Consider the following 12,515-nt stretch of genomic DNA (forward strand, 5'->3'; position numbering starts at 1 on the left):
AAAGCTTATTATTATTATTATGAATTATGTTCATGGTATTGAAGGGACATTTTCCTCAGTGCAACAGTGTGGATAACTCATCTGGTTTGACCACATTTAGAAACAATGGACCGCTCAGAGGAATGATCATTTATATATCAGGCTCTTGAAACTCTATCCATCTATGATCTTTTTCAGGGCGTCACTGTGACATTCATCAGATGACTGGAAACTACATGTGGGACGAATCCTCCAAGAAGGAGTTTTTGATTGGGACAAACCCCGACAGCCTGATGCCTCTGTGGTGGGATGGGTCAGAGCCGCTGTGGGTCACCCTGCAGAAGCTGGGAAAGAAGGTGTTCATGTACTACTGGCCTGGTGAGCACACACATGAACCTGAACTCAAGTTGTATAAAGAGACAGAACATTGGCATTTTGCAAACTGAAAAGGCAAAGGACCTACTAGTTTATATCTACACAAAGTGTTCAGCTGCATTCTTCTGTTGTGCATCTCATGCTCTCTGTCTTAACAGATACATTCCTGCATTGTTTTCATCCATACTTCTTCTACTTTTAAAAGTTGTGCCTGCATTGAGAAAATTGCTCTAATAGTTCCAATTGACAGACTTATCACTACACACAGAATCCAACTATTCTTCTATGGCCTAAACATGTGTGAAAGTTTGAAGTTGTTGTGAGAACTAACTTTAGTGTGCTACTGTTTGCAAGGCAACTACAGTATCCCTAAAAGCAGGTTGTAAATATAACAGTGATCTCACTTGTCCTCAGGCTGCGAGGTGGAGATCCTGAGTGTCCGTCCATCATTCTGTGAGAAATACGTCTACAATCCATCGGAGAAAAACCTCACAGACTCTATAGAGAATGCTCTCAATGTCATCAGGTAACCACCAAATGAGGCTTTGTGACTCCTTGCTTATTTAGAATGATTATTTCTATGACTTCTTTCAGAATGAAACATGAAAGCGCACTCAGCTTGACTCTTGATCGCCATGCCAGTAAAAGTGTCCTAAGTTGGAAAAAGTAGCATAAGCAGGGCCGTCCTTCCCTACAGCCAGATCACGCAGACTGCGTGGGGCCTCACCTTGCGGAGGGGGCCTCACCTTGCGGAGGGGGCCTCATCTTGCGGAGGGGGCCTCACCTTGCGGAGGGGGCCTCATCTTGCGGAGGGTGCCTCAACTGAGCCGCAAATGTGGCGCACCTATGCGCCTATGCGGTGCAATTAGTGTGGCGCGGCACGGTTTCGCCGCTGCGAGGCTCCACTAGCCCCCATCGACGCTCGCGAAACAGAGGGCCTCATCATATAACTTTGCGTGGTGCCTCAAGTTGGCCAGGGACGGCCCTGAGCATAAGGCAGCCATTTTACAACCACACGTTTTAATCATCAAACGTAGAGATCTGAAGTGAAACCATAACTTCATGTTCTCTTTTACCCGCCAGCATTACAACAATCTGTAGCTCAGGGTGCTGATCTGCAAATCAGGGGCTCAGCAGTTTGACCCCCCCCCCCCCTCAGCAGTGTAAAGATAGATAGATACTTGATTGATCCCAAATTGGTAAATGATTTAGTTACAGTAGCAGCAGTGTGTTCAGGCATTCAAAAACGTTAAAGGTGGAAAAACTTTAAACGTAATAAAATAAAAAATAAAAACAATAAACAGCAGCATATCTACATTAGAAAGGAACCACAATATAATGTTTATATAATGTTCTAGTCGTTTTCAAAATCCCAAATGACTCCTGAAGGCATGTCTATGGGATTGAAGCGTCAGTTAAGAACAATGTCATTCATCATTTGTCAACCAATAACTAAAATGACAAGCTTGCGACATAGCTTTTCTCAACAGCATTTTTGGGGTTCTCTTCATACATTAAGATAAGTATGATAATTAATGTGATTATTACAGTTTAGACAATGCTTATATTTTTGAGTGACCCTAACAAACAGCATTTAGTATCAGCCCTTGGTGTTTACAGGCCTAACTCGACAGAAGAGAGTTCATGAGTTCATGTCAGCCCTGTCTGTGAAAACATAGGGAGACATGAGGAACTATACTTAGCCTCCATGAAAAAACTTGACGGTACTGTAGGCTCTGTCAAATGACAGTTAGGTGCGTTCACTCTATTCAGTACACATTCATTCTGGCCAAAGGTCTACTAAAGCTCTGGTGTTGTGAAATCCTCAGTAATTACAGCAGGACAGAGTGAATGATTGTCTGAGGAGAGGTTCTGTCATCCAATAGCTCTAATGTGACAGCAACAATATTATTTTACAATCACGTGTGTGTGTGTGTGTGTGTGTGTGTGTGTGTGTGTGTGTGTGTGTGTGTGTGTGTGTGTGTGTTTTTGTGTGTGTGTGTGTGTGTGTGTGTGTGTGTGTGTGTGTGTGTGTGTGTGTGTGTGTGTGTGTGTGTGTAGGTCAGGCCAGGCAGGTATGGCAGCAATATATTATGAGAAAATCGATGTGGAGGGCCATCACTTCGGCCCAGACTCTCCTCAGGTCAGAACAGCTGTGCAACAACTGGATCTTGCTATTCAGAATCTAAACAGGATAATCAAAGTGAGTCATTTCCTCCTATTTGAATCACAAATACAGCTCCTGTCGTGCAGTCTCATTTCATCTGAGTCTGTTGCTTGTGATGTTCCTCCAGGAGAAGAACATGGTGAACCAGCTGAACATCATCCTGTTTTCTGACCACGGTATGACGAAGATCCAGTGGATGGAGAAGGTCATCGAGCTGGACCAGTACATCAACATGTCCTCCATCGCTAAGATGATGGACAGAGGACCGGTGGTCAGTCTGTGGCCCCAAGATAACATGTACCACGAGGTGAGGCTGTGTTCTCTGCTGAGGGGCCAGGCAGGGCCCATGTTCTAATGACAGCTGTAGTGAGGGGCTGGCAGAGGGCCTGTGGGGAGGGGGGCTGCAGGTAGAGGAGCTGCTGAGTCCAGTGAACAGAGACGTTGTAAGTAGAGGATACATTTTACCAAAGAGTCTGCACACATGCATTATAGAGAGGTGCCAGAGGCTGCCTGGCATTTTGAACTTGCTTAAGGGCACCTCAGCAGAGCCAAGGAGGTGAACTGGCACCTCTCCAGCAGTCAGTGAACCGACAACCCTTCGGTTCAAAGGCCTAGTCCTTACAGACTGAGCCACAACCCCCCAACTGCCCCCCCACTGGTCTCTGCATTTTACCCATCCTAGTGTTAGGAGCAGTGTAGGTCTGTGTAGTAAGAACAACACCAAAGTACTCTGTTTTCCCAAGGATGTGGTCTCTGGCTTGGCTGAGAAGATCCTGCATATTGGGGCTGAACATCAGAATGTAAAAAATGTGGTACTGCACATTGGAACAAATGATGTTGTGAAACAACAGTCAGAAGTGCTGAAAGAAGACTATAAATGTTTGTTGGAAACTGTCAGCTCTCTAAATGCGGAGGTGTTCATCAGTGGCCCTCTACCGCCAGTCAGAAGAGGAGTGGAGAGATTCAGCAGATTGTTTTCACTGAACACCTGGCTTTCAACTATCTGTACTGACCATTCTGTTCATTTTATTGACAATTTTAACTTTTTCTGGGACCGCAGACATCTTTATAAGGCAAATGGAGTTTGCCTGAACAAGTCAGGAGTGAAATTGTTTATCTCTAACGTATTCAACTGCCTGCGTCATCAATCTGTTCCCTCTGCCAAGGACAAGCGGCAAGAGGAATGAAAACAGGAGAAAGACACAACACATATAAGTATCACTGCACCCGCCTGAGGAATGTTCTGATTATGGGAGACCTATGAGACACATGGAGGAGTCTCCACTGCCCGTCACCCCCCCTGTCAACGCCTTTGAGGATACTCTTCATTCATCCCCCAGCTCTCTCTACTCTCCGCTCACCCTTTCACCCTCGCCCTCCCCCCTGGAGTTCGATGACCGCATGAAGGCGATACGCAGGGTTGGCAGCATGTCCTTTACCCCCGCCCCTCAACGACGCCCACCAAAATCACCGAAGCAGAGACGCGCACCATCTCCCCCGGCTTCATCACCATGCCTACCACAATCATCCAAACCAAAACAATACAAGGAAGATGGAAGCAGATTTCCAAACCCCCCTTTCTACAGTGTAGCCCTCACCCTGCCCTCCTATGATGAGAGGAGCAGGGTGGTGGGTCCTCCCTCCCCTTCAAAGCCTGATAGGGATGTGTGTGTACAAAACGCTGCAAACTGATATCTGCTGGGTCCAGGCTCAAGGGCGTATGGCACTCTCAACTCTTTCCAGGACATGCCGGGGCCCTGCCTGCCTGTAGCTTTGCCGATATCTGTGTTGTTAGGTAATAGATTAAGAGCGGTGAATCATCTTAGATACAGGAAGCACTCAAACGTTTGTGTGAGTTTATCTAATTTAGCAGTGATTCCATGTCAGCCACAGCTTGTCACAAAAAACATGACTGATAGTGTGTTTAACGAACTTAAACTAGCTTTATTAAATGTCAGGTCTTTGGCAGGAAAAACATTTTTAATCAATGATTTTATCACTGAGCACAATCTCGATTTTATGTTTTTAACAGAAACTTGGATTGAACAAAATAACAGTGCAGCTGTTCTTATCGAATCAACACCTCTCAACTTTAGTTTTATGAGTCAGGAAAGAATGCATAAGAAAGGGGGTGGAGTTGCTATTCTGTTCAATGATTCCCTTCAATGCAGGAAGACATCTTATGGGAACTTTGCTTCTTTTGAATATGTGGCCCTTCAGCTAAAATGCTCCTCTCGAGCTCTGTTCCTAAATATCTATAGACCACCCAAATACTGTGCAAGCTTTTTTGATGACTTTACTGAACTGCTGTCTATAGTGTGTATTGACTTTGACCGTCTAGTCATTGTTGGTGATTTTAACATCCATGTTGACAACCCCCAGGACAGAGGGGCAAAATAACTGTTTTGTGTTCTTGATAGCTATGGACTGACTCAGCATGTGACGGAGCCCACGCACAATAAGGGGCACACTCTGGACTTAATTATCTCAAAGGGTCTGAATATCTCTAAGGTTGTGGTGACTGATGTTGCACTCTCTGACCATTCCTGTGTTTTCTTTGAGAGCTCTATTTCTGTTCACAAAAATGTTCAAAAAGAGATAACCACAAAGCGATATTTAACTGAAAATACTAGGGAAATGTTTACTCAGAATTTTTCTTCCACACTTGCCCCTGCTAACATCTCAGTAAATGAGCTAGTAGATCATTTTAATTCAAAAATTAAAAATGTTATAGATGCCATTGCTCCAACTAAGGTAAAGGAAGTGTCTGGCAAGAAAATATCTCCATGGAGAAAGGCCATGAGCGTGAAAACAGAAAAAAGAGAATGTCGAAAAGCTGAACGCAGGTGGCGAAAAACAAAACTCCAGGTTCACTTTGAAATCTATAAAGAGAGACTTGGCCTTTATAATGTGGAATTGAAAAACGCACGACAATCGTTCTTCTCTGACATCATTACCAAAAACAAAAACAACGCACGTGCCTTGTTTGCTACCGTCGACAGACTAACTAACCCCCCAGTGTCAGTAGCCTCTGAATTTCTATCCACCAGAGCGTGCAATGATTTTGCCTCCTTCTTCACTGACAAAATTCAGAAAATCAGACAAGCAGTCAGTGCCTATGCATCAGGAACAGCAAATGTGTTGTCTCTGTGTCCACTTAAAATCAATTCAAACACCATGACACAATTCCATCAGATTAATGATAAAAACCTAGAGGACATTATTCAACTTCTGAAATCCTCCTCCTGCTGCCTTGATATTATTCCAACAGGATTTTTCAAAGATGTTTTTCCTTGCATGGCCTCAGATCTACTTCATATAGTAAACAAGTCTCTTCACTCAGGTATTTTTCCACAGGCCCTGAAAACTGCAGTCATTAAACCGCTCTTAAAAAAGAATAATCTAGATGCTTCAGTAATGAACAACTACAGGCCCATATCAAACCTCCCATTTCTAGGTAAAATCATTGAAAAAGTTGTTTTTCAACAGTTGAGTAATTTCTTGCATTTAAATAATTGTTTTGATGTGTTCCAGTCAGGCTTCCGTCCAAACCACAGCACTGAGACTGCTCTTGTAAAGGTCTTCAATGACATCCACTTAAACACAGACAGTGGCAGAACTTCAGTGTTAGTATTATTAGATCTCAGTGCTGCGTTTGACACTGTTGACCACAGCATATTACTAGACCGACTGGAAAACTGGGTGGGACTTTCGGAAACAGTTCTGAATTGGTTTGAATCCTACTTAAAGGACAGAAACAACTTTGTTTCTATAGGTAAATACACATCTGAGTTGACAAATATGACATGTGGGGTTCCTCAAGGCTCCATCTTGGGGCCTCTTCTCTTTAACATCTACATGCTACCACTGGCTCAGATAATGAAAAACAACAAAATAAGTTACCATAGCTATGCAGATGACACACAAATGTTCGTAACAATTTCACCAGGAGACTACGCTCCAATTCAAACACTGAGTAAGTGCATTGAACAAATCAATGACTGGATGTGTCAGAACTTTCTTCAATTAAACAAAGATAAAACTGAGGTAATGGTTTTTGGAGCCAAGGCAGAACGTATAAAAGTGAGCGCTGAGCTTCAGTCTGCAATGTTCAAAACAACAGATAAAGCCAGAAATCTAGGTGTAGTCATGGACTCTGACCTGAGTTTCAACAGTCACATTAAAACAGTTACTAAATCAGGCTACTATCACCTAAAGAATATATCTAGGATTAAAAGACTAATGTCACAGCAGGATTTGGAAAAACTTGTCCATGCTTTTATCTTCAGTAGACTGGACTACTGCAATGGTATCTTCACAGGTCTCACTAAAAAATCTATTAGAAAGCTTCAGCTGATTCAGAACGCCGCTGCTCGAGTCCTCACTAACACTAAGAAAGTGGATCACATCACTCCTGTTCTGAAGTCTTTACACTGGCTTCCTGTGTGTCAAAGAATAGATTTCAAAATACTGCTGCTGGTTTATAAAGCACTGAATGGTTTAGGCCCAAAATACATTTCTGACCTCCTGCTAAATGATGAACCATCCAGATCTCTCAGGTCTTCAGGGACTGGTCAGCTTTCTGTCCCCAGAGTCAGAACTAAACATGGTAAAGCATCGTTCAGTTATTATGCTCCAAATATCTGGAACAAACTCCCAGAAACCTGCAGGTCCGCTGCAACTCTGACTACTTTTAAATCCAGGCTGAAGACTTTTCTTTTTGTCGCTGCTTTTAATTGAACTATTCATATCTTAGACTGCACTGTAACTTTTATCCATGTATTTTTTATTTTAATGTTTATTTTATTAGCTTTTCTTTTTAATGACTGATTTTAAATGCCATTTTCTTAATGTCTTTCATTTTTTGTAAAGCACTTTGAATTGCCTTGTGTTGAAAAGTGCTATATAAATAAACTTGCCTTGCCTTGTAGGGAACCGTGCCTTGCTCAGGGACACCTAAGTAGCACCTTAAGCCAGACGGCTCCATCTCACCTCCCCTCATGAACAAGACACTGAGATACTTGAACTGCTTAATTTCAGCAACTCAGAAATAATAACCCCCCGAAAGACCAAGTGCTACTGAGGTTTCCCTGAGCAAGACACCGTTCCTTACATAGTGGCAGCTCACTGCTCCTAACACTATGATCAAATGCAGAAGGTACATTTCCCCTCTGTGGGACTATTAAGTGTATATTCATATATACTGCCTCCCCCAACCTCAGAGAAACTCCTGCAGCCAACCTCAATAGATCAGAAATACATTAACTGTGTGTGTGTGTGTGTGTGTGTGTGTGTGTGTGTGTGTGTGTGTATGTGTGTGCGTGTGTGTCTGAGTGTGTCTGTGCGTGTGTGTCTATGTGTGTGTGTCTGTGTGTTTGTTTGTTTGTGTGTGTGTGTCTGTGTGTGTGTGTGTCTATGTGTGTGTGTGTGTGTGTATGTGTGTGTGTGTGTGTATGTGTGTGTGTGTGTGTGTGTGTGTGTGTGTGTGTGTGTGTGTGTGTGTGTGTGTGTGTGTGCGTGTGCCAGGTGTATGCTGCATTGTCTCAGGTCCACAACATGCGAGTCTATGGCAGACAGGAGATCCCTGATCGTTTCCACTTCAAAGGAGGGAGGTTCGTCGCCCCCCTGACCCTGGTGGCTGAGCCGGGCTGGTTCATCGCTCAGGTAACTTCACTTGTTTTTCACTTGGAAAAAGTTCTCACTTCTTTTCACCTATGGATTTTTTAAATTGGAGAAACTGCATTTGAGGTGAATGCAAAGATGTGAGGGGGGACAGAGCATGTTGAGACGTGTCTGAAGGAGTAAAAGAGCTGCATCGTGCTTATCCACTGTTTATCAAGACTTTTCATCATTTGTTTCTTATTCATCTAATGCAAGTGTAGGTTGGTAGCATGATCCAATGTTTTCTCACTGCTCCACTGCTCCACTGATCTACAGGTGGGAAAGAGAAAGACTGCAAGCTAGTCAACATGGATGTAATCAAAGGATTTAGAATAAATAAAAACAGCTTTGCAGATGTTTCATTTGGAAGGACATGCATTAAACACAGGTTAGAGCTCTAACCGACAATGCATTAAGGTAACAACAAATGTGATCATTACTTTTGTTAGTGTACAAGAGAAACCTTGTGGACCCATTTAAGCGAGTCCTTTGTTGACCTTGGAAAGTAAGATCCATTTAGTGGCAGCCGTCAAAAGTCCACCAAACCTCACCCTACTTTGTTCTCTCTTCAGTATGAATGGGTGTTTGTGTTGATGTTCTTGTTGTGTGTCTTCAGAACAAGGCCATGCTCCCGTACTGGAAAAACGACACCGGGGAGGCCTCAGCATGGCAAAATGGTTGGCATGGATACGACAATGAGTTCCTCGACATGAGAGGCTTTTTCTTGGCTTCAGGACCTGGTAACAAACATTTATATAGTTCAATAAGGGCATGTTTCATTATGATTGTTTCAGACCTGTGCTCTCTCAAGCTGACGCAAACACTTCTCTCCTCTGGGGCCTCTTCTCTTTAACATCTACATCAGTGTTTCTCAAACTTTTTCATACCAAGGACCACTTAACCAATAAAAAAACACTCGCGGACCACCTAATTCCACAAATATCCAAAAACACATCGTTTTTTACAAATCGCCTGAAAATGGTACAAACAAGTGGCCACATGTGTGATGAAGGTGTTTATCTGGGCTATATCATGCAATCGAAAGTGAAACTTAAGCTCACTCCATTGCGGAGATATTCCCGCGAGAGTGCGGAAAACTTAAATGTATTTATTTATTTCAAATGTGAAATTTACCAATATACTCATGGACCACTAGGGGGTGCTCACGGACCACCAGTGGTCCGCGGACCACACTTTGAGAAGCACTGATCTACATGCTACCACTGGCTCAGATAATGAAGAACAACAAAATAAGTTACCATAGCTATGCAGATGACACAAACATTTACATAACCATTTCACCAGGAGACTATGCTCCAATTCAAACACTGAGTAAGTGCATTGAACAAATCAATGACTGGATGTGTCAGAACTTTCTCCAATTAAACAAAGATAAAACGGAGGTAATGACTTTTGGAGCCAAGGCAGAACGTATAAAAGTTAGCGCTGAGCTTCAGTCTGCAATGTTCAAAACAACAGATAAAGCCATAAATCTAGGTGTAGTAATGTACTCTGACCTGAGTTTCAACAGTCACATTAAAACAATTACTAAATCAGCCTACTATCACCTAAAGAATATATCTAGGATTAAAAGACTAATGTCACAGCAGGATTTGGAAAAACTTGTCCATGCTTTTATCTTCAGTAGACTCGACTACTGCAATGATGTCTTTACAGGTCTCACTAAAAAATCTATTAGAAAGCTGCAGCTGATTCAGAACGCTGCTGCTCGAGTCCTCACTAACACTAAGAAAGTGGATCAGTCCAGTTCTGAAGTCTTTACACTGGTTCCTCACTAACACTAAGAAAGTGGATCAGTCCAGTTCTCAATCAATCAATCAATCAATGTTTATTTATATAGCCCAATATCACAAATGTTACATTTGTCTCAGTGGACTTTACAGTTTGTACAAAATATCAGTATGACAATACGACACCCTCTGTCCTTAGACCCTCACATCGTACAAGGAAAAACTTCCGGAGAAAACCCACAGTTTAAAGGGAAAAATGGGAGAAACCTCAGGGAGAGCAACAGAGGAGGGATCCCTCTCCCAGGACGGACAGACGTGCAATAGATGCCGTGTGTAAATTGAAAAGATAATACATTTGCAACATAGGTAGTCCAAATGTTTGGAAATGCATGTGTGTATAATAGGAAGATGAATCCACGAGGATATCCATCCAGGACCTATGATCCAGGACCACAGCCACGACTCAAGATCCAGGGCTCGCGATCCAGGACAGAGGAGCGCAGGATCATCCATGACTCCGGTTCCGGCGTATATAGACACCAAAAAGAAAGACATTTGGGGAAGCTGGGTTAATCGGAACATGAGAGTACACAGGTATAGACAGAGAGAAGGAAGAAGTAAGATGTCCCCCGACAAACTAAGCCTATATCAGCAAAACTAGGGGCTGGATCTAATCAGCCCTAACTATAAGCTTTATCAAAAAGGAAGGTCTTAAGCGCACTCTTAAAAACGGATAGGGTGTCTGCCGCCCGAACACAAACTGGAAGCTGATTCCACAAATGTGGAGCTTGATAAGAAAAGGCTCTGGCTCCCATTGTACTTTTAGAGACTCTAGGAACAACCAACAACCCTGCATTCTTGGAACGCAATGCCCTAGTAGGACAGTAGGGTATAATGAGTTCTCTAAGGTAAGATGGCGCCTGCCCATTAAGGGCTTTGTAGGCGAGAAGAAGAATTTTAAATTCTATCCTGTGTTCTATAGGGAGCCAGTGTAAGGCAGCCAGAACAGGAGTAATGTGGTCCCTTTTCCTAACTCTGGTTAGTACACGAGCCGCAGCATTTTGAATCAGCTGAAGCGACTTGACTGACTTCTTGGTACACCCTGATAATAAAGAGTTACAATAATCCAGCCTTGAAGTAACAAATGCATGGACTAGTTTCTCTGCATCGTTTTGAGGCAAGATATGCCTGATTTTTGCAATGTTACGTAGATGGAAGTAGGCGGTCCTTGAAATTGATTTTATGTGGGCATTAAAGGAAAAATCCTGATCAAATATAACACCAAGATTCCTTACAGTCTCACTGGAGGCCAAATTAATGCCATCCATAGTTAGTATATCCTTAGATAATTTGTTTCGTAGATTCTTCGGGCCAAGTACAAGAACTTCAGTTTTGGTCGTGTTTAACATCAAAAAGTTTAAGGTCATCCACGTTTTTAAGTCCTTAAGGCAGTCTTGAATTTTATTTAGATGATTAATTTCATCAGGCTTGATTGATAAATATAGTTGAGTATCATCCGCATAACAATGAAAGTTTACAGAATGATTCCTTATAATATTGCCTAACGGAAGCATATATAATGTGAACAAAATAGGTCCGAGCACTGAGCCCTGTGGCACTCCATGGCTAACTTTGGTTTGCGTGGAAGATTCATCATTGACACGTACAAACTGAGAGCGTTCAGATAGATAGGACCTAAACCAGTCTAAAGCAGTTCCCTGTATGCCAACTAAGTGCTCTAGTCTTTGCAATAAGATATCATGGTCGATAGTATCAAATGCAGCACTGAGATCGAGCAAAACAAGAATAGAGACACGTCCCTTGTCAGAGGCTATTAGAATGTCATTTGTGACTTTAACCAGAGCTGTCTCTGTGCTATGATGTGTTCTAAAGCCAGACTGAAAAGCTTCAAATAAATCATTGTTTTTTAAGTAATCACACAACTGTTTTGCGACCGCTTTCTCAAGAATTTTTGAGAGGAACGGAAGATTAGAAATAGGTCTATAGTTGGCTAAAACCTCTGGATCGAGGTTGTGCTTTTTAAGAAGCGGTTTTATCACTGCTACTTTGAATGATTGTGGAACATAGCCTGATAATAAAGACATATTCATAATATTTAATAAATAAGTGCTAATTAATGGAAAAACTTCCTTCAACAGCTTAGTTGGAATTGGGTCTAACATGCACGTTGATGGTTTAGAAGAGAGAATCATTGAATTTAATTGTTCAAGGTTTATGGCTGAAAAGCATTCTAGTTTACTATCTAGTGTAATATTAGAACTTACGTTTCCGGGAGCTGTTGATAACACTATACTGGTCAAAGGCAAGAGGTCATTAATTTTGTTTCTAAGAGTAACAATTTTATCGTTAAAAAAGCACATAAAATCATTACTACTGAGTGCTATGGGAATAGAAGGCTCAATCGAGCTGTGGCTTTCTGTCAGCCTGGCTACAGTGCTGAAAAGAAATCTTGCATTATTCTTATTCTCATCTATTAATGAAGAGTAGTAAGCTGCTCTCGCTTTACGCAATGCTTTCTTATATTCATTGAGAGTAATATGCCAAATTAAACGAGATTCTTC

General features: G+C 42.2%; 1 protein-coding gene across 1 annotated transcript in view; it reads left to right on the forward strand.

Moving 5' to 3' along the window:
- The window catches only part of enpp6 (ectonucleotide pyrophosphatase/phosphodiesterase 6), a 40,054-nt gene that overhangs the window by 21,135 nt on the left and 6,404 nt on the right, over positions 1-12,515 (forward strand). The window contains exons 2-7 of the mRNA XM_034240060.1: positions 178-357; positions 769-880; positions 2,416-2,557; positions 2,649-2,828; positions 8,048-8,185; positions 8,799-8,922. Of these exons, the coding sequence (XP_034095951.1) occupies positions 178-357; positions 769-880; positions 2,416-2,557; positions 2,649-2,828; positions 8,048-8,185; positions 8,799-8,922 (876 nt within the window). The remainder of the gene's footprint in view (positions 1-177; positions 358-768; positions 881-2,415; positions 2,558-2,648; positions 2,829-8,047; positions 8,186-8,798; positions 8,923-12,515) is intronic.

Source organism: Gymnodraco acuticeps, unplaced genomic scaffold, assembly GCF_902827175.1.
Source record: "Gymnodraco acuticeps unplaced genomic scaffold, fGymAcu1.1, whole genome shotgun sequence".
NCBI classification, from domain to species: Eukaryota; Metazoa; Chordata; class Actinopteri; order Perciformes; family Bathydraconidae; genus Gymnodraco; species Gymnodraco acuticeps.